A 27,480-nucleotide genomic window follows, 5' to 3' on the forward strand; every position below is an offset into this window, starting at 1 on the left:
CAAGTTTGACTGTTTTATTATTTCATTTGATCATTTTCTCCAACCCAAAGACGACAATACACAGCATAAGTCTAAAATATCCCATGTCATTTTCATCCATCATCATGAACTCAGTCCAACACTCGTTCCTCGAGGACATGGGACTGTGATTCAGTTCAGCATGTCAGACTCAATGGGGTCGTCCTCCCCTCCTGCACAAGTTCAGATGTGCTGAATAGCAAGTGTAAAACATCTGAGAAGGGGGCACATGTATAGATACACTCAAAAAACAAAGATACCTTTACAGATTACAAAGGGATTCTGATGGAGAAGGCAATCGTCCAAGCATGTGATACAAAGTCCACCTGGTCAAGCAGTTACACCCAGTCCCCCTGATTGATTGAAATCTGCTTCTTAATGAAGATTAATTGAAGAATCAACAGTATATTTCCAAATGTACAAAGGTCTGTGCATGTATTGCAAGATATAGTGAATAGTGGTGACTTGAGAAATCTAACAAGATGTTTACATAGAGTAGAAATGACTATTTACATTGCTTTTTTCACATGCGGCTGAAAAACAATCATTGTTTGTTGCTGACTCGGCAAGTTGAAAGATGGTTGTTTCGCCCTCTTCAACGCGTAAACGTCTTAGTGTAAAAAGCAGCAGATTCAGAAAGTCAGATTTTGGAAAGGCTCTCACGCAGTACCATTTACTATCATTACGCACCTCTCAACCGCAGGCTGTCGGTTAATGTAATGTAAGCTCACCCAAGAGGCATCGAAACATTCAGGGACGAGAGCATGTTCTCACACCAGGTATATTTCGCTTTTCCCAACAACATTTTATATGAAGTTGTGCCTCAACTCCAAGTGCTTCACCGTTTGGGAATATGCATGGGCCTAAACTGAATGGAAGCATCAGCAGAGATGGTTTTTGGGAAAACTGTAACTATAAACTTTGGTTTTTAAGCTTTCCTCAATGTAGCAATGTCTCTATAAAGAGGTCTGAAGATACACTCTTAAAAATAAAGGTGCTTAAAAGGTTCTTCAAAACAATGCCATAGAAGAACCATGTTTGGAAGAACCATTCAGTCAAACCTTCTTTCGCTACAAAGAACCTTTTGTGAAACAGAGGTTCTTCATACGTTTAGGTTTCTTTATGGAACAATTTAAACAAAAAAGGTTCTTCTATGGCATCATGAAGCACCTTTATTTCTTCTGTGGAACACAAATGATGTTGAAACTTAAAAACGTCTCCATATAATGAAAATCAATGAGTCTAGTCTCGATTTGGACAGTTGACATTCTTCAAAATATAGTCTTTTGCGTTGCACAGAAGAAAGTCATTTATATGGGTTTGGAGTGACATGAGGGCGAGTAAATGACAGTTTTAGGCCATCAAATTGAAAGGAGAAATGATGTGTGTCCATATGCAGCATTTCATTCTTTCAGTTGCAATCCACCGCACATCTAGTCCAAACAAAGCCAACTCAAGATCATGTGCACATGACACCCCTAACTGAACGTCATGGGTCTTCAAATGGGATTTTTTTATTTGATTTGATCTGTTTGATGCGTTTTACAATTATATACAATATACAGGCAGCACATAGTACATTTTCTTTCCAATAAACAATCAATCAAACAGGTAAGTTGTTAAATTAGACTATTTTCTGAGGGAGAGCTTCAAACATTATACACTGTGCAGTACTGGAAGGAACTCTTAGAAAACAGGATCTTAAAAAGGGATGAAGAGAACAGCTGATGCATCTTAAAAGCCCTCCGTATGTACAGAAAAAGCTAAGAAATTGAAAGAATCCCAACAAAAGACAAAGAGGCCAATAAAATGAGAAGTCTTTTTTTTCTCCATATACATAACATTGCTAAGAAAAAAATCCCAAGCCCAAAGAACATCTCTTGATTTGGTCACCAGACTTCAGTGTGGCATAGCCAATATAGTTATGCAAAGTGATGAAGGAAACAAAGAGCAGCGAGAGACGACGTGAGGGTACGGACGCAAACTGAGCATTTCCATGACTTGATGAAACAATCATAGTGCTCTTCCGAGCCGACAAAGACAAAACAAGACGACAATGTGAGGTATATTCAGGTTAATGTTGCGAACTGCCAGAAGCTGCAAGAAGAGACACTAACGCACGCCGACAGTATGCCCTCTGAACAAGAACTCGAATGAAATGACAAAACAAAAAGGTCCTCTACTCTTCAGACATCACGTTCTTGCTCTTCCTATACTGATAACTGTTCATGTCTCAGGGTTTTCTTTTTAACTGGTTATGACAAAGGCACATTGCTTTAGTTCAGGCAATATTTCCGTACTTCAAATCACTGCAGAAAGTCAAACAAAAGAAAAAAGTCCATTCAGTGCATATAACTACATTCATGAAGGCCTTATATTCATAGTCTATATTTACAGCATCTACGCTGACCGTAACCTCATTATACATTGCCGAGCCTATAGTTGTGTTAATTTAGTGAGAAATCAATTTGAATTTCAAGATCACGCTCCTTAACTACATTTTTAATAGATTTCGATCCTTAAGGACTGCGCTAAAAATCAAACGTCTTTAGTGTAGGCTATTTTCAATCTATATAAATGTATTTTAAGATTTAGAAAAACAATACAAGAACACACCATCTGTGATGAGTAGAGGCAAACAAAACTATATGCCAAATTAAGGGGAAAAGTGTCCGGCTTTGATGATGCAAAACTATTGGGTGATGTAATCCGCACCAACAGTAACAAGCAACACTCTCTCTCTCTCTCCGTCACCTCAAAAAGAGGCGTTCCAGTTTCATCATCAATGACATTTAGACGCTGTCCTGAAGAAATCAAGAATCAAGGTATGAGCTTGCCTATTCATGATGATACATGTGATGAAGGTCAAACACTTCTGGACAGATCTGTTAAGTGTGTACCTTATGGTTTCATGTGAAATACGGTGTAGCCACAACATAGCTTGTATACGTAGCATTCATCTGGTATACTTTATTACAGGACATTAGATCAACCTTACACGAAAATTAAGAAATGCCATGTACGACAATAATTTAAGGCGCCATCACAACCCATTTTCCTCTTGATTCTGAAATACTTAAGGTGCAAATGTTCAGACTTTGCAATTAATTCAGTATGTTGTTGTTGTTTTTTCTTTACTTTTCTTAAAATACACCAAACCCATTAACAAGATTAAAAACATGGACAAAATCAAACAAAACAGACAAATCAAACAAGCAGCTCCTTTGTATAGTGGCCACGAGTGATGTTTCCCCATGTATGGGCCCTGGGCGGCAGGGTGAGCCGGAGTGCATTACAGTGACAGATTAAGTGAGAGTGCACAACGCTAAGTGTGAGTATGGACATTTTGCACTAACCCCGAAGCGGAGAGAAAGACAGACGGGCAAAGAAACAAATGAAAAGATATGCATTGAGATATTTGTGATTTTTCTTCATCATTGTCACTGTAATCGTCATCCTCATCAGTCTTCATACCATCAACTCTTGACTGTGTCAGGAAGATTCCACTGCTTCCCATGCAACCCCAGGGCAGCGATCTGTGGTGATGTCACGGGGGATCATTTGGGAATGGGGAGGGGACATCTTTCCCATAGTTCCCTTGCTGGGGGTCTTTAAGATTGAGAAGGGTAGCAAATCACTGCCAGGACTGAGGGGGGAAATTGTTGACCTCGGCCAGGTCTTGTACAGGAGAGCCTTTGTGAGTGTATGTCAGCTTGACCCGCATTCGTAACTGTTGCTGTAATAAAAGACAGGATATATATAAGTCAGTATATAGTCGGAATCCAAGAAAAAAAGTCTATCTGAGGGAGAGATTTCGGAAAAACGGTAGATGTGAGACCCTTCACTGAGTTGATTTAGAGTCAGCTAGTGAGACGCCGCCTTCAGCTTAAACCATCAAAATCACAGCGATTTACTTCTAATTTTAAACTAAGATCCATAATGGCTGGCATTGGCTTCAACTTCAGTGTAACTATATTCAGCTTCGCTCGGCTCAAACACTCATCAGACTTCTGAAGGTGTTTCAGGATGAATGGACTGATCTCTGAAGATCTACTGCGATAGGAAGCTGAGTGTGGCCTGGGCTCACAGTAACATCTTACCTTCTGTGGGTTGAGAACCCTGATGACCTGCGTGACACTTCCCTGGTTGAGTGCTGGAACTACATTACTGCTGGGGGACAGAAGCTGCAGCTGGAATGTCTAAAAACACAAACAAATGATTCATTCGACTGGAGCAGAAATGCTATAATTTGCATGCACATGAATATTCCAATATTAAAAGGAATTTGGTCATGTTCTGATTGTGTATGCATCACGTGAATGCATTAACCTGATTCCAGAGTTAATAAAAAAAGGTTACTTCCTAAGATCTGCACAAATACAATTAACACTGTATGTCCATACAGAACAAAACCATACAATCTTTTTTTTTAAAGTTATATTTATGGGCTTTTTCCTTTATTTGATAGGACAGTAGAGAGCAGACAGAGGGTGGGCAGGATCGGGAAAGGCTTTAGAGACAGGAATCAAACTCGGGTGAGCACAGTTGCGCTATGTGTTGGCACACTAACCACAAAGCTATCGGTCCAGACAAACCCATTCAATCTTAAAATAAATGATATCTCAGATCCCTTTACTTAAACAGGCTGTTAAACACACTGAACTGCAAAACAGGGCAACAGCAATTTTAAAATACTTACGACATGTTTTAATCAATACAGACATCTGTATTAAAATTGATTTATGTGCCAATAGGCCAAGACATGAATAATAGGTGGATCAATACTGGATTTTTCTTATACAATAATAATGTGCTCAAAGAAAGACAATTAAAAAGATTATTGTGCCAATGCTAGTAAAATCAATATAATGATTGTGTTAATGTCATAACCATTTTCTTCCTGTGACGGGCGGCACAGAGAGAAGCCACTGAATTAAATGGCAGATGCAATTTTTTGGTAACCAAAATGCCCGTAGTACCCAGAAAAAAATAAATATATAAATACATAAATAATGCATAATGTGGGACTTTAATTATAAATCCGCCTGAAACACACCGGGACTCTTATTTTGAAATGTCTATGCTTTATTGCCTCTAGCTGCTCATTCAAAAAGATGAGGGGGATAAAAAAAAAAAATGCTTTCTTATAACCTTCAATCTAGAACATAACAGTGCTGCCTTTTGACTTGCAGCACTCACATTTATTTAATGAAATAATAGCCTTTTGAAGTTTAATAATCAAATTAGACTCACAAATCCTGTTTTTCTATCCCCAAATTTAATAATGACTTTTATTATACCATTTTAGATATTTAAGACTTTTGATGACCTTAAATTTGATCAGGACTCGTGACAACTCTGTGATTGGCATAATCTGATTAAACAAATATTCTGGTTTTTAGAATATATTATACTAGAAAAACATTCTGGGATATGCCATTTAAACGCTTTATGCTCCATATCCACAGTAACAGAATGTGCATGTCTACATTTATTCATAACATTCTTATTAAACATATGCAGGAGTACTCTAATAGCACTGGATTATGTAACCAAAAGGTGTCAACCAGTCCTAATATAGGACATTGTATTTAAATAATCAGTAAAGAGGGAAAAAAAATTGCATTTTAAATCATTAGCCAGGTTAACCAACTAAGGTTCTCCGTAGACGGTACTAGTAGAGGGGAAAGAACAAACCTTTGGTACTGCAGCCTGGAACACAAATTCTGTCATGTCAACCTCGGTGGAGTTGGTGGCGTGGATGGTGATAACTGCAATATTGGGACTGGGGTTGGACCTCTCAAATGTGAACTCGATTTTCAGACCATTTTTGTTGTATGCCGTCATTGGCGGAATGACTGCAAGACAGAAACAGATATGATAATTGCACTGTCCTAATTTGCATGAACCTCTATGATGAAATTTAATGCAAGCTCACCTGCTGCAATGTCATTGAAGAGGGGTTGCGAGGTGAGACCGTCCAAAAGGAAAGGGGGCTGGGACATGGGCACAGGGGTGGGGGTCGGACCACCTAAGGAGGGAGAAGGAACAATGCTATGAGCAGGGCTTCACCCAAAAATTTAAATTACAAGTGAAAAGAAGTCATTCAGGTTTGGATTGGAATGAGGATAAGTAAATAACAGTATTTTTATTTTTGGGATAACTCACTAATTTTAAAACAGTAGATTGCGACTGGAACAAATCTAATCCAATTTCAGATTCTAAAAGTTGTTATATGAACCCTAAACACTGCAACACGATTCACATATTTGTTTGCATGTGCATTACCTGTATTCCCAAAAAAATTGCAGCATTCGTAAATTGTAAAACATAAGTAAACAAATGCATCATAGCACAGTGCATGTGCGCTAGGTACTTCTGAATCTGATGTCAGATTCACATGCTTCGTATTTTCCTGTTGATCAGAATATTTCAGCTCTCATCTGATCAAAATTTAATTCAGATCAAGCTCAATCAGAACGACCGAGGAGTTTACATGAAGGCTTTTCAATCCGACTGAGCCATCAATAAACAGGTTCTTTAGGTGCACGTAAATTTAGCTACTGTAAAATTGGTCAGTGCTCAAAACAAGAGGACACAGGAATTTCAGGGTGTGAATTTGCTACAGAGCAGCAGAGGTGTGCAGCAGGCTGACCTGTCAGAGAAAGGTCTCCCAGCAGATCCAGCAGTTCTCCTCCAGCTGATGCAGGCTTTGTGGGAACGGTTGTTTGGATAACAGGTACCACATCATTACCTCCGAGTAGGTCTAATAAATCATTTGCCTGTAAAACAGGAAACACAGAGCATTAGCATACAGTAAATATTTCACCACAGTTCAATATCTGCTCAATCATACCAGAGAGATTTTTTCATTACTCTAGCAGAGGTTATCAAACTGTTACAGACTCCAACGCACCATACATTTTGTACATCTCCCTTACCTAGTAGACCAGCTCATCAGATCAGATTCATTAGTAGAGCTCTCACTGAACTAAACTATCACGGTGTCCGAATTGCCAAACTGTAGCTTAAAAAAAAAGTACATAATTTGACTAGATGAGGTATGCAGAATAAATGCATTCCCAGACACTACTGACAGACTTCTGACCGCATGTTCTCTGACCCATAACATGCTAATCACCATGAAAATAATTTACTCAGCTATTGTTCAAGAAGCACAATTGAACCTTGAGGAATGGCGTTCTTGGTGCCTAAAATTACTTGCGTTTGAGCTGCCCCGCTCATATTCCTCTGCCTTTTATTTTTTTCTAATCTGACGGCACTGTATCGCCCACGGCATCATGAAATTGACCTTATTTTAAGGTCAAATGCCATACAGAGTTTAACATTGACGAAAATTAGGCTGTGAGGTATAGACTGACTTAAATTTCACAAGTGACAACTTTCAAACCTTGGGGAATTTTTGTCTATGGAAGTATTTGGGAAAGACGTTACATCAGCTGATCAATCGGTATTTTGTTAAATGATAGCACAATCCTTAGAACACACTGTACTTCTTGCAAAGTAATGATGTGTCATGTATACTGTATTTTTGACACCCTGTTTTTTGCATAATGTCTATGAGGGAAATACTTAAGAGGCTGAATACACCGTCAGATTATTGAGATTCCTAAAAGGTGTACAGGTTTGGATTGAGAAAACATGCTCTAGAAAACCCACCTGACTGGCTGGTTGAGTGATGTTGGGCAGATGTTTTGTGTCCAGTATGGTTGATTCTGTTTCTCCATTGGTCTGGACAATCTCTGCTGGGCCGTTAGCGGCTGTTTTTTCCATAATAGGCATTCGCTCTAGTAATGCAGGTCTTCATGGGAAAGAGGAAGAAAGAGGGTGAGAATAATAAACTGAACATTAAATGTTAAAATTAAGTGTGACAAACACGAGTCTGGAACAGTAGGTGAGCTTTTACCTCATGTGATCATATTTTTTGAAAAGTGCGTTATATTCCACAGCTCTCTGCTGTAGCTCCACATCTATGCTGCTGCCGTATATCGACACCACTTTTTTGATTCGACTGTAGAGCAAATGAAAATAAATGAAAGATCAGGGCCTCATCCGTTTGGGTACACAAGCTCATTTCAAGAAAAAACATCCTCATGTGACTCTGAACAGGCAAGGCATGCTTACTTCAGGCTGCTGAAACGGGTGGACAGCTTCATGATAGCAGTCAGGGAATAACCTCTCGTTACAGGGGCGGACAAGTTAGAAACGAGGAGACCTTCTAAAACATCCAGGACCTCATCTTCAGAAACCTGAGAGATGAAATTGGATACAATTGTTCTGCCTTTAAAAAAAAAAAATGTGTTTGTGTTTGGTTTGAAGGGAATACAGGTCATTTACCTGAATGGGTTCCTCCTCCTCACACTGGCCTGAGACCAACAGGTCTCCATACTCTCCTATGCACCAGGATGCCACCTGTACAAGAGGTTGCTACAGGAAGAGAAGTTTGAGTTAGTTCACACAGACATAATTCTGTTAACATTTAGCCATCCAAATTTCATTCCAAACAATCTTTAAATGGGGTCTGATGCATTCAGGGTCCAAATATAGCATACATTCTACTCTGTTGCTCACACAAAGCTATTTTTGACTTCAGAAGACTTGGAATGTAGACAAGTTGAATGATTTTTTTTCAACAGTTCTCTGTCATTATCATCAAATTGGAGATCAGCATCTGATACCATTTACTTTCATACAGTGGATGGAAAAGAGCAGCATGAACATATTTTCAAACATCTTTTGCATTTGAACGAAGCCCAAACTGTCACATGGGTTTGGAACAACAACATGCTAGTTTTCAGTTTGGGCTGATTCATTACTTGTATGAATCTAACAGATGACAAGTTTTGCAACTTTGGGTTTGCAAGTTTAAAGTCCAGTGAAGAGAAAACAGTGTTAAGATGACTCTAACCTGAGAGATGTCATCCAGGAGGGCTTTGTAGAGTCTCTGTACAGTGTAGGCATGCATCTCTACACTATTTGTGATGAGCTGGATAAGGTTGGGCACAGAGTCATCTCGGACATAACTCCCTGCCTACAAAAGCAGGTACATCAGAAGGGCATTTTAAACCACTTTGCCACCAAAAGGGTGCGTTGTGTGCATTTCCACCAAAAAAAAAAAAAACACACTGTTACAACACTTTGGCTTTTAACCAGGAAACTGCTAACAGCAACACTGCAAATCTATATTGAAATAAATTGTGGATGTTAAAATGTCCTCAAGTTTATTTGTGGGCAGGTTATGTCATCATTTGGCTCAAGTTAGTAGAAATGCAAGCTGAAAGATGTCTGCAGATCCCTGGCCAAGCACTGGCTTTAGCGTGAGCAGCATTTTGGTGGAACATTAAATAACATACAGAACTCAAAACACACCTCACCAAGACTAAGATTAAGAAATGCAGTCAGAGATAATAGGATTATTTTTCACATTCTATACTCGATATCAAGAATTCATCAGCAACCGTTACAAAACATTGTCCATTCCTCAGTGTACTTTAAATTTACATCACGTGATAAACTCAATCATGAATGTGATCTAGTTTAATGGTAGGAGTAAAGCAGATTATTAGTGAGAAACAATGAAAGCAAGACATTTACCGTTGTCAAAACCCTCATAATGGTGTCTATGTGCCATCTTTTGGAGGGTGCATACCTGAAATAAACAAGTGTTAGATATGTGCAAACCAGCAGTATAAAGCTTACAAAATATAAAACCAAGCCACACCAAGGCAAAAAGCATCAAACGAAGTAAAACGCTTTAAAACACTCTTAACCAAATCCCTTTTAGTGCTGTCAGATATAAAAGTGTCAACAGAATGAGATTCTGACGATGGATCACTCATTTTATCATCACACAGCCATGAGTTGCTCTACTTAAACAGCTCTTTAGCTTTTCAAGAGCTTGCTTATTGAATTCGATCGGATTCACTTCACTAGGCTTTTACACAATTTTAACTAATAAAAGAGGACTGCAGGATTTCAAAAAGGCTGCAAGGACGTACAACATGACTGCTGTGAATATGGAAATCACTGGTGCTTCTTCTCGCATGATTTCTGCACAACATGATTTGCATGATTTCACAATAAACAGCCTTACTTCTCAGCAGCCAGGAAGATTCCCGATGCGCAGTCCGCTTTGAAATCAGGGTCACAGGAGTCCAGGAAATACAGAAGCTCTTTCATCATGCCCCGGATGTTGTTGCCGTTAACCAGGGCAAAGCTCAGCTCCATCGCTCTCCTGTGAAAAGGACAAGCGTAATCAGCTATGTTTCCATCCACCTATTTTTAAGCACATTTTGGAATAATCGCATATATATATAAAAAAATAAAAAAAAACTTGTGCACAATCGAGTAGGATAAACTCTTTATCCGATAAGAAAAAATGCGCCTAAACTACGATGGATACACATTAACCGAATAAATTCCACCATGCACAGTGAAAAAAATCATGTGATTTTGCCGGGATAACTTGACTAATCAGCGGAACAATCTCGTTCACAGCATCTACAGGTCCTTCTCAAAAAATTTGCATATTGTGATAAAGTTAATTATTTTCTGTAATGTACTGATAAACATTAGACTTTCATATATTTTAGATTATTACAACACAACTGAAGTAGTTCAAGCCTTTTATTGTTTTAATATTGATGATTTTGGCATACAGCTCATGAAAACCCAAAATTCCTATCTCAAAAAATTAGCATATTTCATCCGACCAATAAAAGAATGGCCATTATGTTCATTTATGCACTCAATACTTGGTCGGGAATCCTTTTGCAAAAATGACTGCTTCAATGCGGCGTGGCATGGAGGCAATCAGCCTGTGGCACTGCTGAGGTGTTATGGAGGCCCAGGATGCTTCGATGGCGGCCTTAAGCTCATCCAGAGTGTTGGGTCTTGCGTCTCTCAACTTTCTCTTCACAATATCCCACAGACTCTCTATGGGGTTCAGGTCAGGAGAGTTGGCAGGCCAATTGAGCACAGTAATACCATGGTCAGTAAACCATTTACCAGTGGTTTTGGCACTGTGAGCAGGTGCCAGGTCGTGCTGAAAAATGAAATCTTCATCTCCATAAAGCTTTTCAGCAGATGGAAGCATGAAGTGCTCCAAAATCTCCTGATAGCTAGCTGCATTGACCCTGCCCTTGATAAAACACAGTGGACCAACACCAGCATCACTGACTGTGGGTACTTGACACTGGACTTCAGGCATTTTGGCATTTCCCTCTCCCCAGTCTTCCTCCAGACTCTGGCACCTTGATTTCCGAATGACATGCAAAATTTGCTTTCATCCGAAAAAAGTACTTTGGACCACTGAGCAACAGTCCAGTGCTGCTTCTCTGTAGCCCAGGTCAGGCGCTTCTGCCGCTGTTTCTGGTTCAAAAGTGGCTTGACCTGGGGAATGCGGCACCTGTAGCCCATTTCCTGCACACGCCTGTACACGGTGGCTCTGGATGTTTCTACTCCAGACTCAGTCCACTGCTTCCGCAGGTCCCCCAAGGTCTGGAATCGGTCCTTCTCCACAATCTTCCTCAGGGTCCGGTCACCTCTTCTTGTTGTGCTGCGTTTTCTGCCACACTTTTTCCTTCCCACAGACTTCCCACTGAGGTGCCTTGATACAGCACTCTGGGAACAGCCTATTCGTTCAGAAATTTCTTTCTGTGTCTTACCCTCTTGCTTGAGGGTGTCAATGATGGCCTTCTGGACAGCAGTCTGGTCGGCAGTCTTACCCATGATTGCGGTTTTGAGTAATGAACCAGGCTGGGAGTTTTTAAAAGCCTCAGGAATCTTTTGCAGGTGTTTAGAGTTAATTAGTTGATTTAGATGATTAGGTTAATAGCTCGTTTAGAGAACCTTTTCATGATATGCTAATTTTTTGAGATAGGAATTTTGGGTTTTCATGAGCTGTATGCCAAAATCATCAATATTAAAACAATAAAAGGCTTGAACTACTTCAGTTGTGTTGTAATGAATCTAAAATATATGAAAGTCTAATGTTTATCAGTACATTACAGAAAATAATGAACTTTATCACAATATGCTAATTTTTTGAGAAGGACCTGAATATGTTGTTTTGGTCATTCTGAAATGCCTGAGGAAAGTCCGTCAAAGTATTTCTGTATAATTACTGTCTTGCACGACTGCATTTCCAAACAGCAGGCATCCACCTCTGAAAGCAATGACCGCATTTATTGTGTTTCATCTGCTCGCTCTGAGGCACAAGTAATTTATTATATATGAAAATGATAATATTCAGTGGCTTCTCCTAGATTTCTTAGAGATATTTAGTGCCAGTTCATCAGGAAGTGACGATTTTGTCCTCTTTGACTCGTTGGATGGAAATGTTTTATGCGATATTCCAGTTTTGCGCATAAGTTAAATTCACATCTTTGGATGGAAACCTAGCTAGTGGGACTCATCCTCTTATGCCATACGTGATATATAAATCCATACACAGCCTGCACATAACTTACCTTTTAATGGACACATCAAGGTCTTTCAAGCAGTCCACGATAGTGCTTCGATGTCTCTGCACAGCATTGTGGTCTGTCTGCACAGTCTTCAGTAGAGATGTCAATGCCACATATCTGATCAGGGAGAGTAATAACGTCAAAGCCCTATAATTTTGACAATCATGTCTAGAGTGGACAGCACATGAAATGAGCCATTTCGGTCCACGGTAAAGCTGATGTCAGAGACAATGAGATCAACATTTGAAACACTCAGTCGATGGATCACTCAAGGTCTTCATCACTGAACAGCATTAAACTGCTTTCTAGCTGGCCACTTCATGAACGTCACACTCTGGTCAAGTCACATACCTGATGTTTTTGTCATTGTTGAGAAGAAAACGTCCCAGAATGTTAATTGCTAAAACCTGTAATAACAAACAACAGCATTTTCAAACACTTTCTGCACACACCTTTGAACCACTCACACACTACTGCCAATCTGAGTAACACTCACCCTTAGTCCACTCTCTGATTTGATGTCCATAATAGTAAGAACCGTTTCGTAGAGGATAGCATTGCCTACATTTTTACTCGTCTCTGTGTTTGTTGCAACCTATTCAAAATAATTAATCTTTAGATGTTACAAAGGAAAGTTATGTGGTTATAAAGAGGATCTAATCAGACTCCTTACCTGTGCAAGAATGTCATTCATAGCTTCACTAGAATCATCATCACCCTTTCCCAGAATTCTCAGTAGCCTCAATATCCGCACCTTAAAAATGCCAAGAGACACAGTGTGGCCCAAAGGAGCTCATCAGATTGCTTCAGGGTATAAAGAAGAGGTTTATCACCTCATATGGGCACAATGGATTGCAAACTTAAGGACCACTCTAAAAATCAATTTCTTGCATCTGACCAAACAAATGACATGAGGTACATTACAAAATTTAATTCACATCGACTGCAACATTAATAGTGCTGTAAGAGATTTTATTTTATGTAATGGCACTCAGAAAATCTCTACTGAATGACATATCATTAAAAATGGTGTCCTAAAATAACCCTAAGTGTGGTAAAAGGGGTTGAGCCAATCAAAAGAAAAAAAATGAAAGGCACTTTCTGCCTGTCAGTCATTTCACATGTTCATAGATCAGTACATATAAGGGAAGCAGGAAGTGGAGCGCATGTTGAAATGAATCATTTAAGTAAAGCGCAGAGCAATTCTGAGTTTGTCATGGGAGAGTGCAATTTTGCTACCACTGCAAAACTACAACTGGAATAAACGTTATCTTTGCAGCATCGGTTTTAGAAAAAAAGAGGTGTGTCTAATTCAATAAAACAGGAGAGCCAACATCACTTAGGGGACTTTTAAATTCACCAACATTGACAAGAGATGATGCGTCTTTACCTGCAGGAAAGGGTCACTGATGCCAGACACATCGTGCTCGGGGGAGTAGCCTGACATGATCAGGTTCTTCAGGATTCGTACAAGTTGTGGAACCAGCTAGAAAAAAAGAAACAGTGGGAGAAGAAATGAAAGACTATCAGCAAGTTCACAGCAGGGTCGTAGAGATTTCAAAACAGGACAGCACATAAAAAGGGTCAGTAAGTGTCAATACACGTAGGCACCCTGAGTTGATCATCTTCCAATAGAATGGTTTCACTATACATTAAGACATGGAGATCATGTCAGTGTATATTGTAATTGTTTACCACTTTTTCAATGTGTATTAACAATCCTTATTAATTTGGCAAAAGTCTCCATTTCATATGTGCCCCCACTTTAATGTACATATTGGAAAAACCACAACCCAATAGTGACCGTATGAAAGTGAAATTAATCTAAAAGGTAAACGCAGGACAAGTGAAAATGTATGTGATGTCTACGTTATCCTGAATAAAAACAAAAAGAACACACTTAAAATGACAATTGCCAAATAAACAGTACATCAAAACCAAAAATTGGACTACATCTACAGTGACTATGATGATGAGACTTTGTTTTGTTTTCTTTAAGCATGCACCAGCTATGAAACCAGAATGTCCTCTTACCTTCTCATTCTAACACAATGCAGGAATTGTAACGAAGACAAATGACAGAAAAAATATGAAGTAGATGTTAGGGGGGAATAGGAAAAAAAGTCACTTTCAGAGAATAGTTTAACATAATGCTACGGTTATGAGCATGAGAGGTGGGCGTGCTGGCACAGTAGATCAGGCTGGGGGTGGGAAGAGAGGAAGAACCTGTATTCATCTCCCAGTGAGATAAACACACCTGCAGCTAAATCCAGGACAAGCATCCAGATTTCAGTACGGACTACAGTCTCATTTCAGTAGTCATGTCAACGCTATCAGCAGCGGATAAGAGTGCTTTTGTCTCAGAGTGGCTAATGTGGTGCATAAACAGTTTTAGAGGTGACTGCTGAAGGTCAAGGCATTAACGCTTGCTACGTACCTTCCTGAAGTGAGAGAGCATGTCAGGACTTCGCTCACACATTTCAGTGAGCAGGACAACAGATGTGTGGAGAACTCCTGCAGAAAACACAGAAAAATACACAGATTTCCTTATCAGATTTCATTATATAACTCACAAGCAAGTTTGTTTACATGAGGAAAATTAACAATTTTCTCCTGTTGTTGCTGAATGTGAAAGACTGACTTAAATCTGAACATATTAAAAAAAAAAACTAAAGTTTGCTAATGCTTAACGAGGGACTGAGTAATTTTACACGGGAATATCAACTTCACATTTTAACATTTTTGCTTAATTTGATATCATGCAGGTTTCTGTAATTTTGTCTTATTCTGTTTATGGAGGATGATGGGGGTCCATAACAAATTGAAACAATATTTCCAAGAAAACATGTTTTGCTTAGAACATTACATTAGGAAAAAAACCTTCAAGAAATTGCAAATAATCCAAGTTTACATTTTTTAATTAGCATGCATCAACTTTTCCAATATGTTTAGGCATATACGATGAAAATGTTCTGCTTGGTAAGAACGATACATCTATTTATTCGTAATTTAATGACAAAACAATTTGACCTATGGGAAAGGTTAAAAAGTGCAGCTCTCACCATGATTTTTCTCGCTGAGCAGGTTTTTTGATGCTGGCAGGAACATCTCCATCAGCTCCGGGACTTTGCGGATGACGTGAACCGCACACAGTGCTGCCTGAGGGTGAAGAGCTCATGTCAAAACCATTCACACATTCAGAGCTCGACATCCAACTGGACATGAAGTCGACGTTCAGCTGTGGAGGAGTGTGAAATACCTTTTTCCTCAGATAGGAGTTTGACGTTTTGAGGAGTTTCTCCACTTCTCCAGCTAAGTCACGGCACATTTCGGATGAGCCCATGCAGCCCAGGGTGCACAAGGCTAGTCCTTGCACATACTGTGTACTGTGGTTCAAGTCACTGCAGAGAGAAGATTAGATAAGGATGCACAGCAATGCATACAATCATTTAAGACAATGGTTCTCAATTGGTGGGATGCAGCGGAAAAATGATGCTAAAATTAAATATATTTCAATAGTTAAGACAAAAAAAAAAAAAAAAAAAAAAAAAATAATATATATATATATATATATATATATATATATATATATATATATATATATATATATATACATACACTTTTAAAATGGAGAAATTGAGGAAGCCTTCTGTATCTTTTGTTTATTTCAAAGGCTGTGCATCCATTCAAACACTATTATATTTTAGTGCAAATTAATCTAAGAAGAACTGACAGCAAAGCAACCAAAGTCATTCATTTTCAATGAGAGCTGGCAATTACATGCAACATTCCTGTAGTTCAAACAGCAGAGCATGGTGCTAGCCACACCAAGGCCATGGGTTTATTTCCCAGGGAATGCACAAACTGATAAAAATGTATATACTGAATGCGATGAAAGTTGTTTAAAATGCATAAAATATGGTTTGTTCGGACCACAATTTGTCGTGAATTACTGGTTGTTGAGAGCATCAAACAATCAAATTTAAGCTATGCTCAAGACACCACAATTGTTTCCTGTTCAGTCATAGTTTCTTGAGTCCTCAAGAAAAATCAAAAGACAATTACAACAACATGGGGCTTTTTTGCCTTTTGTCTTTTTTATAAATAATGTTTGAGATACAGTAAATGGAACAAAGAAAGAGAGCAATTTAAGATGCCATCACACTCAGGAAGCAGATCCCCATCAACCTGCACTTTACACTCTCCACCTACAATGGTCTCATTAACCTCCCACCAATCACACAGCCAGCTGTGATTCATGGAAGTGTTGAAACAAGCTCACTCACTTCTTGATGCAGTTTGTCATTAAGAGATGGACGTCCTGCCTCTCGTCCAGAAGTAGCATGGCTCCCAGGTATCCTATCCGTTTGTCTGTGAATTTCTGTGATGCAATCAGTTTCAAGCACTCCAGCTGAAAATTAGATTTTGCCCATCAAACACTGCAAAACTCTGTCTGTTTAAAGTGGGCGCTTCCTGCAGCCCTTTTAAAGATTCCTGTAATTTCTGAAATACTGTTTTCTCACCTGGCCAAAGTGTGCCGGGTAGCCCAACATGTGCATATAAAGCAGCTTAGCCACATTTCTACAGCGGTATGTGTTGTCCTCTTCTCTAAAGGATGACCTAATGGCAGCACACTCTTTCTGGATCATCTCTCGCTCCTCGGCCTGGGTTCGAGCCGTCCGGATTGTCCGGATCAGCTCCCGCAGTCTGATCGGAGCTGGCATCCTCTGTAATGAAAGCACAGTGTCAGCCAGTGGAGTGTCACAGCAGTGCCAATATATCTGCCAAGACAAATGATGATTTATACAATGCTTGCATTTGCCAGAGCAACATGAGATCAAGTGAACATGAAACAAATTCACAGTTTTAAGTGGCAGTTTTTCTCAAATGAACCTGTGAAAAACTTGTGAAGTGACTGTCAAAGCAGCTCTGGAGATGAAGTTCATGTGTTAATGTCCTCAGACGCTGAAAACACAAGAGTTCGTGAAGTAGACAAAACTACGCCACTCATTCACACAGATATACGCAGAACATGTAGACTTAATGACATGCGCTGACTGGGCTGTTGTCGTGTTTTATATATATATATATATATATATATATATATATATATATATATATATATATAAGGTCCCATATTGTACACCTTTCTGGAGTTTTATTTTAGGTTTTAATGTCCTTAAGAATATATATTTGTGGTATAAGTACCAAACACCATCTCAATATATTTTTACAACTCTTCTTTCTGGAGCTCTGCTATGAACAGGTTGATTTTGGCCTGTCTAATTATTATTCATGAGCCTCTCTTCTGATTGTCCTTTGTTTTCTGAGTGACGCACGGCCAGGCCAACCACAGGTAACTTTAGCTGGAAGCAAAAAGGGAAAACTGGAGGCAGCCCATTCAAACCAGAGCAGATTCGGATACATAAGGAGCTTAAAATATCATCTTGTTATGATGTTGGGTGCCAGAATCGCCATAATAAAGCCTCAAATTAGAAATTTGATCGCATACCTGCTGCCACTGCCAGACAAAAAAAACGACAGCTGTGGTTAAACGTGATAAACCGAGTGGACTGGACAGAAACGATCATCAAAAATGCTCGCGTTTGCAACACACGCTTCTTATCAGAAAAGGTTCAATAAAGTACTGTCTTTTGTTGTTATGGGTGCGTCTCAAGATTTCTTGCATCTCATATCAATAAGGTGACTGAGTAGTTCGGACATGACATTTTAGGGAAGTCACAAGGGCTCGTGAAAAGGCACAGCTACTTTATGCAGGCTGTGTGCATTTTACTGTGGATTGACTGTTTTGAAACTTATATGGTAGTTACATAGCCCCTAGACCTCTATTATCATGAAAAAAAATCAGTTTTGACAATATAGGACCTTTAATATGATATCAGTGTTTTTCCTGGGTCAAAAAAGGTCTTCGGTGGTGGCTGATAGTCATCCACACACAGTAAAGTACCCTACCCACGTGATCTGCAAGCCCAATACTGACCACAACTACAATAAATGTAAAAAAGAAACAGTTTATGATTTTTGCTTTTTATTTTAACTAATAGTCTAATTTTCTACCATACATCTGAATAAAATTAGGTAATTTACTACACATTGTCATATAAATAACCAGAAATGACTGGATTATTAAGGCTAAATCTTTTATTATTATTATTATTATTAAGGTCAAATCTTATTAAGGCTAAATCACACTTATGATCTCATATCTGAGGTGTTCTGAGCAAATGATTTGTTATTGTTATTCACCGATTCAGACAGTGACGTCTTGTGAGGTGAGTGTTGTGACAGGTGACAGATCAGTTGTTTTAACCATTCGTTAAAATAAGTCATGTCATGAATCAGACATTAGCAGACGTTAATGTGTTGTGCTAATCCCAGTTGTTAGGGCATCGCAAAGGATTTGTCTCAACACGGAAAATGCTTTTTTTATTGAAAGTGTGTTTTGGGTTAGTTGCCTGTGCTGAAAGTCAGACAAGATAAGCAGACATGTTTTTGTCACCACATGAAACATGGATTCGGTCTTCCGACCTTTTACCGTCAAGTCAGTTGATTTTAAGGGAGGGAGAGGTAAGACAGTTAAACAGAGAGAGTGTGCATTGAGGGGCTCTCTGCTCTCTCTCTCCCTCAGTTCGCGTGCACACTATCACAAGTGCAGCAGTCATTTACATCACTCATTAATTACATTGATCAAATAAGGCTTTGGCAGGACAAAGTCATTTTGGCGGCCACCAAAAGAATTTCGATGCATGAAAAACCCGGGATATTAATGTATAATGTATGTTTAAGACGTTGACAGGATGCAATACAGTTTTCACACTAAACCCCCTTTGCACCTTTAAATCCTCTTTAAAAGCACCACATCTACATCCATATTCTTTCAGACCAACTTCCATTGTGTTGCATCTCAGACTTTTTTTGGGACCATCTCATTACAAATTTTTTTCCAATTAACAGCATAATTTTAAAAATGCATCTATAGCTCACTGGATTCAGCTGGTCTTATATAAATGCTCACAAAGAAATGCATCCACATAGGGACAGATGAATCTTAAACCTGCCTAATTATACAGGCTGTCCTTAAGGCCAACTAGTTGACTAGCCATTCAAGCAACACACTAGTTGATTTTTAAAATATGCAGTTTACAACCCCCATTCAATAAAAAAAACAAGGAAAATCTTTTCAGACCTTTTTAGACATCAAGCTTAATGAACGATATCTGTTTATATAAAGTAGGGCTGGGCGATATGGCTGAAAACTGTATCACGATATCAGTGTTTCATATCGGTCGATGTCGATAATGATTGATATTTTTTTAAGGTGGTAACGTTACATCAAGTTCGTGGTATTACCAGTCTTGGCGGGGACGACGGTCTTGCATAATTTGCAGACGACATTTGAACTGCCATACTGGCGAGCTGACTTTCTCTTTTATTTACAATTTCCTCGGTCGCTGCGGCACTCATTTTCTGCTTATGAAGAGGAATCCAGCAGACCAGCCAATAGGGTCTGGCTGCAGACGTGCACTCTCAGCCGCACGTGCGCACTTAGACACGAGACAATGATATGGCGCGGCGCAACCAAACTTGATACTGTTACATGATTGGCTGTTAGCGTGTCACTCCCTACGTTGCTAGGTTACCAGAGAGCGAGTGCCTTTGTTAATGCAACCAAACTTGCTTCGCAACCTTCGTTTTCTTCCGACGAAGAATAAAAAATATCGAACGTTTTATCGAACACATTTTTTATTGATATCGTTCACGTGTCTATCGCGATACATATCATTATCGTTTTATCGCCCAGCCCTAATATAAAGCATGCTTTTCTCATGACATTAAGTAATAAGTTAGCTTTTACAGTCCATAACATCAACCAGTTGTCAAATCTAAATGAAGCGTTGCCATATTAATAATGTAAATAGGGAAATCTTTCTTGCTCTGTGAGATGAATTAAGCACAACACCCCGAAGCGCTCTCTTGATCAGTCGTTCTGCAGAGCTCTAAGAAACTCAAAGGACGCCGAGCATCTCATAATTGACTAGCACATGTGGGATCTTTTCTATGGGGACAGTCAGTCTGGAAAAGGCAGACATCAGAGTATGGCCATAATCAGCTCTATCAGCCAATGTGACACAAGCAGGTGGAATCACCTGTGAAATTCCATTCCTTCAACAGAATCAGGTTTCAATCCGCTGGAGGCTGATTAAAAATTAAAAGTGAGCACATACAAAGTGGTAAGATTACATGACTGCAGGCAGCTGCGTGAGCCCATTTCTACCTATTTCTTCAATCCAGTTCCAACACAAACATCTGGAGCAACCAAAATGGAAAAGGGCACTTGAAAGAAACTTTGGCTTCACAGTAGGAGGGACATTGTGCAGTAAAGTTTCAAGATACTTTAGTTAATTTGGTTATCTTTTGCTTTCCAAAAATTATACCTGACATCTAATAAAGAGAGAAACCCAATAAACATATATTAGCATCCGAAATGAAGGCAAATAACGATGCAGATATACCGGTAAAGAGAGCACAGAAAGTAGAGGTCAAACTAACATCTGCCACACAGGAGAAAACTGATCTTCAGCTCATAAACAGTGAGAATTAGATTGTTATTGGCATGGAAGGAGTGAAATGGGGCTGCTAATAGAAAGAGAAGGCTCATCTATCAAAAACCCTCTCTGGATTATTGTAGGAAGGTGTCGTAGGATGTGCAGGGACAGCTTTGTGGCAAAAAGAGCAGTTAAATATATGAACGTAGAGCATATAAACAGACTGAACAGGAAGTGACTCATCCTGTAGACTGAGGTTGAATGGACATGGCATTCAAGTTCAAACAGTACAGTACTTTCACCCCACACTAAGAGCAGCTCGTCACAATGAGGTGATGGAGTGTATGGATAGTGGGAGGTCACCTTGTAATTAAATGTAAGTTGCAAAAGCAAGTAATCAGTGGCACTGTAAAGACGGAGCACTACAAGTGGTTTACTGTTCTGAGAACACACATTAATCACACCAGGAGATCCATCTCACACACACATGCATACAGAGCCAAGACGCAACACAAAGTTAATATTCCTCCCTTGCTCCATGCAGAGATGAGAGCTGCTTTTGGCTCTCCATCACAGAGGAGACCCGCACTTTAAATCTGTTAGCATGCAGCACCTAATTAAGCTGCTCGAACCAGAAAGGAACTGCAGTAATTACTTGCTAAACAAAGACATTCTCAGCATCTCCCAGCAGAACAACAAAAGTTATGGTCACAAATGGATGGATAGTGCAAAGAAGAGTGTTTAATGACAAATATGCAATGTCATTGTCCAATTAAGCATGTAGTGATAAAAGCAAAGTGTTATTCCATGGTATAAAACATGCAGTTGCCTTTTTCTCAATTTCACAGTATTGAGAAATACACATTTTCATTCTCATGGTTTTAAAAAGAGGAATTCAAAGAAAGGACAGCTAAAATTATATTTTTGCTATCATTAATATTACTCTGTACTGTTATGACTCCAAAACCAGTTTGTAAAATAAATAATAGTACAGACTCTATAAAATACAACAGAATGACAAAAACTATAATAAATTGGCATATTCCATGGACTTTTAACATCGATATTGTTGTTTAAAAATTATATGAACCTAAAGTATATCTTTGGGTCTTTTGATACATACATTTTCCCCATTTTTAAACACCTTTGTCTTCACTAGTTAATTCTGACTGACACTTTTGTGTGGAGATTTTTGTTTCTTCTTCAAAAGTACAAATATTGTCTCAATTAATATGAGGTCATAAAATCTGCATGCATATTAGCATTAGAAATTAGGGCTTGAGAAGTTAATGTAATTTGCTGACAAAATTTCAGTCAATTCGATTTCGCAGATACTATTTAAACTAATCTGGCTAGACAATGTCATCTCTGAATTCAATAATGAAATCCCTTAACTGAAAATTGAGTGTTTAATCTTATTTTTATACATTACTGACACTCTATCCTCCAATTTGATACTGTTAAGTGCTGACACAATCTGTATTGTTAAAAGCGCTATATAAATAAATGTGACTTGACAAAGAACTTTGAGTCTGTTAAAATGAGCACTGACAACCATGTATTAAATGAGATATTAGTCACAAAATTGTATAAATGTGGGAAGCAAATAATCCCAAAAAGGCTCAGAACGACTTTTTTTTTTTTTTTTTGACACGCACAAAATGACAATCAAACCAGCGTCTCCAGCAATAAGTAACTAGCCTCTTGTATCGTGTCAGATGCCTTCACACAGTTCTTGGTCTTCTGCCAGTTTGATGAAAGCCAAGTCTTCTTTCTTTGAGGAAAGGATACTTCATTTCTAAGTGCCTCTTCAGCTTACTTGGCACTATGTTAGCATTAGAAAACCTCTCCATGCAGGCTAAGGGCAATTAGCAGCCCTGGCTTAACTTAAGCTGCAAAGGCAGCCTGCATACAAATCACAATCAAAAAGGAATGCAAAAATTGTTGCGTAATTATTGGTACATCATTTGCTTAGCCAAATAAAAAAACAAAACAATCTATTAAAATCGATTTATGATTTTGTAAGACATTAATTAAATTATGCAAGCAAAGTCCATTGAACAGGTTTGCTATACTGTTAAAAAAGTCACAGCTAAAGGGTGTCGTTCTGCTGGTACGTTGCATTTACCAACAAGAAACCTGGACCAGAACTACCCATTGTAAAACACAAGTAGTGATTTGACACAGTCAAGATGATTAATCAAGCTGTAGGTCACCCAAAAACAACACCTAAAAAAATGGCTTGCCCTCATGTAGTTTCAAACCTGTATAGATGTGGAGCACAAAATATGATATTTTGGAAAACATCTAATTATTTTCTGTCAACACAATGAAAGTCAATTTGGTCCAAAACCTTCAAAATCTCTTATTTCTCACAGACAAAATGCAAACAGACTTGAAACAACATGAGGGTGAGTAAATGACTGCATTTCTTTCATTTTGGGTGCACTAACACTTTAAGGCAATGCAGCAGATTGATACCGCAGTACGAAATCACAACTACAGAGATACTCAGAAAACACTACAAGGACATACCGTTCCTGGTGGACTTCCCAAATAATTAGTGCTGCTTTGGATAAAAAAAAAAAAGGGTACTGTAAAGCTATTAAGAAATGTATCAGAACAACCCATCCGAAAGTTTAAGAGTGGGACTCTTATCAAAATATGCCTGCCTGGCATTGCAGAACTATGATAGATCTACATTGAATTGGCTGTATTTATTCTCCCACAAGCCCTACTCTCCTCTATACGTAGTTTGCAAAGCACAGAGAAGATTAAATTTAGGCCTACTCCTGGATATGATGCTGTTTAGACGGCTCAATCAAGGGAATAAGTGCGAGACAAGAAAGTGCTTCCTATTCCCGGTACGGCTCCTACCACTGAGCTACTCTCCCTGGTTTTAAAATGTAATGGCAGTCTGCGTTCAAGACAGAGAAACACAAGATGGATTTTCCACATCCAACGAGCTGGCATCCAACTACTGTGAATCATGGCCGTGTATAAGCAGATCATCAGCTTCATGACAGCTTGTGATTCAGCATCCAATATTGAGACACCAGTACTGCCATAACCTTTACAGATGAATGAATGAATGAATGAGGAACTCCCCTTTATGACATTAAGAAAGCATGACTACACACACCTAGCATGCTATTCAACTACAACGTTCAGAAAGAAGCTGGACTGCTTTTCATACACACACTCTTCAACTTATAGCTCACTGCTTAGAAGACAGAAGAGATACAATAGAGGGACTAAGGTGACCTTAGGTGGGGTAGCTTTATAGTTTAAAAAGAATACTTTCTCCAAGGTCAGCTTTATGTGACCATACCTCTCATTCCCAGATAATAAGAGCATTGTTGCACTGCAGGTCTCCTGCCAAAGGCATATAACTGCAAACTTTGGGGAGACTCTGGTAAACAGGTGATGTAAGGAGATCTGTTGCACTGGGGAAGCTATTCTGTTTTATAGACAGTTTAAAAGAAGAGTTTGCTGATGCAATCTGACTCTACAATTGAATCTTTTTAGCTAAATAACACAAGAATGGACTAAAACCACAAAAGTGGCTGTTGTCCAATAATATTTTACCATATCTGGGACAGTAACACGATAATCAAATCACTAAAGGTGTATGAAAATAAGCACTAATATTGTGCCAGGTTACGATAATGGAAAACTAAACAGTTTTTCTAAATTTAAACTGTGGGCCCGAGGGTGTTACATTCAGTTATTGAAAGAAAATATGATCTCAGTGTTGACACATAGTGAAGATTTCTCTCACACCTGCCTCCAGAGAGTCACGTCTGATTACATGGAAGCTGTGCTTGGCAACTATAAAAGAAAAAAAAAGACAACCTCCTCAAGGAGATGACGTGGAGAACAAGTTTCATCAAGTAATGGTATAAACTAAATAGAAAACATCTCATCAAATGAGATCAGAAGACAGGATATAGGCCTATGCCTAGGCATTTTAAATGCTCACTACTTGCATATAACTAAAACGTATTGCCTTATTACTCACAGTAAGGATTAATCTAATAAGCATTAGTGAAAATTAATGTTTACTAGTAGTAAAAAAAAAAAACTAATCCAAAAATAAAGTCTTGGTAATTCTGTTTGAGAAACACTGTATGCTGTTCAGTGTGTCGTGTTCTCGGTCGTAGTGAACCAGTTCTCTCACGATATTTCAGCCAAACAAATTTTACATATTGCTACTCTAGCATAATATTTGGTCACTGTGAAGTGCATCCACACTGCTGATGTTTACCTGTTGTAGCTCATCTACATTGTGTGCACGAAATAGATGATGACACAGTCAAAACATCATTAGAGAAGTGCTAACCGTTTCAGACAATGATTTCTGACCTCCAAAACCATTTCAGCTGAAACTGAAAACTGTTCTGGCTGAATATCTTCATTTCCTGAAATTTCAGTGCATCACTTAATAGTTAAGTAATAAAGCACTAACAAATAATGCTCAATACTAGTAATATATCGATATTGGAGGACCGCCCCAGTAATTAGTGCTGCTCTGCATAAAGGTGTACAATAAAGTGAAGAAGATAAAAGCAGCAGGGGAAAAAAAAAAGAGAAAAGTTTAACGTTGTCAGGAGTGGCAAAACTTCCTGGTGTTATAGACATCATCTTTGGTTAGGATCGGACAATATTTGGCCGAGATACAACTATTTCAAAATCTGGCATCTGAGGGTGCAAAAAAATCTAAATATTGAGAAAAATCGCCTTTAAAGTTGTCTTAGCAATGCATATTACTAATCAAAAATTAAGTTTTAATATATTTACAGCAGGAAATTTACAAAATATCTTAATGGAACATGATCTTTACGTAATATCCTAATGATTTTTGGCATACAATAAAAATGGATCATTTTGACCCATACAATGTATTTTTAGCTATTGCTACAAATATAGCCTGTGCTACTTAAGACTGCTTTTGTGCTCCAGGGTCACATATATCAATTGTAAGAAATTGTTAGACGAAATTATTGATTGAAAAAAGATTGTTAGCTGCAGCTTTAAAACAATAAATAAACTCTTGGAGTGGACAGAGAATGCAAATCTAAGCCAGGAATCATGCAAAGTACAGCCGGGACACGTTAACAGCGCCACTTCCTTTATTTATGTAACCTTACTCCACAAACACAAGGAAGAGATGCCAACTCGCCTTTCATGTTCACCACAAACCAACGGGTGTAAATACTTTAGCCAGCATTAATATATAGAGTTCAACAACAAGAATGATTTAACATCTCCCTCGAAAACACCTGGTGAATAAACAAGCCTAAAACACACAACACCTCGCATTCTGAACCTTTACCACTACTACATTTCCTCAAAAAACACCTGGACTGTTTATTCCGTGACATCAAGAGAGATTGTTGAAGGTTTTGATGTTTCTGGACCCATCCCCTTGCGCTATAACGTCAAGCCATTAATGCTAAGCTAAATGATAAACAGTGAGATTGGGGGACGTTAAGATGAGGTGCATTCCAGTTCTCTTCATGAGTGTTAATACTCGTTTAAATTACAATAAATACCTCTGTTATTCCTCCGTGATGTCGGTGAATGAAGTGCTGCGTGTCCGTTGCTAACTGACTGGAGTCTAACGTTAGTCGGGCCTCAAATCCAGCGTCGATTTGACGGAGGATTAAACACACACCTCTACTTTAAACCCACCGAAACGTTCATAAACTACAGCCTACTTGGGATTTCACGGCCGGTTGTGTTAGGCCGCCCGTGGAAGTACAGCTCGAGTGATAGTTTAGCGACCGTTAGAGAGCCCCAGATTATGACAGCGTCCCGGTGCACAGGCTTTAGCATTAGCATTAGCCTGAGCGCTCCACTTCCTATGCAGCCCAGAGTCAACCCGAGCAAACGCGAATAAAACCGAGCGGCTTGACAGCGCCGAGCTCAACGGTCACATACGAAGTCGTTTAGTCGGTTAAAACGAGCTCCCACTCACCAGCCGTTATGATACCAGAAAACAAGTGCAATCTTCTCAATCGACGGAAGGAGGAACGGACCAGACATTCAAAATGGCGGCGGCCCCAGCCTCAGCACTTCTACCGCAGGCGGAAGGATACATGACCGATGGTCAGAACTTCAAATGCGGTGTAAGAAGGTGCGACCTGCTCTAGATAGGAGTGCATGATGCTGTAAGCATCGCCAACATTTATTACCCTGTTTGTGCATTAAAAAGACAATATGAGTTTAAAAATGTGGTCGAATGGTTTGCATAGACGTCGTTTAGTACAAAGTAATATGTGACCCTGGAGCACAAAACCAGTCAGAAGGCTGCTTTTTTTTAATTGAGATTTATACATCATCTGAAAGCTGAATAAATAAGCTTTTTTTAGGATAGGACAACTATTAGAAAATCTAGAATGTGC

The 27,480-nt window shown here is 38.9% G+C and overlaps 1 protein-coding gene across 2 annotated transcripts; it reads right to left on the minus strand.

The window, feature by feature from the left end:
- LOC306843254 (AP-1 complex subunit gamma-1) lies at positions 1–27,164 on the minus strand. Of its 2 annotated transcripts, none has more exons than XM_079374621.1 (23): positions 27,054–27,164; positions 17,030–17,233; positions 16,793–16,917; positions 15,766–15,907; positions 15,569–15,665; positions 14,944–15,020; positions 13,897–13,992; positions 13,180–13,260; positions 13,003–13,101; positions 12,858–12,913; positions 12,510–12,623; positions 10,133–10,273; positions 9,634–9,688; positions 8,948–9,070; positions 8,377–8,466; positions 8,164–8,288; positions 7,946–8,050; positions 7,699–7,840; positions 6,674–6,800; positions 5,957–6,049; positions 5,716–5,876; positions 4,119–4,217; positions 1–3,754 (listed from the first exon to the last, which is right to left on the minus strand). In XM_079374621.1, the coding sequence occupies exons 2-23, from the start codon at positions 17,228–17,230 to the stop codon at positions 3,653–3,655; spliced, it is 2,451 nt and encodes an 816-aa protein (XP_079230747.1). In that variant the 5' UTR covers positions 17,231–17,233; positions 27,054–27,164; the 3' UTR covers positions 1–3,652. The 2 variants fall into 2 exon arrangements, with proteins under 2 accessions (XP_079230747.1, XP_079230748.1); XM_079374622.1 differs by lacking the exon at positions 27,054–27,164 and adding an exon at positions 26,629–26,767.
- Positions 27,165–27,480: the final 316 nt, after the last annotated feature.

Source organism: Barbus barbus, assembly GCF_936440315.1.
Source record: "Barbus barbus genome assembly, chromosome: 2".
NCBI classification, from domain to species: Eukaryota; Metazoa; Chordata; class Actinopteri; order Cypriniformes; family Cyprinidae; genus Barbus; species Barbus barbus.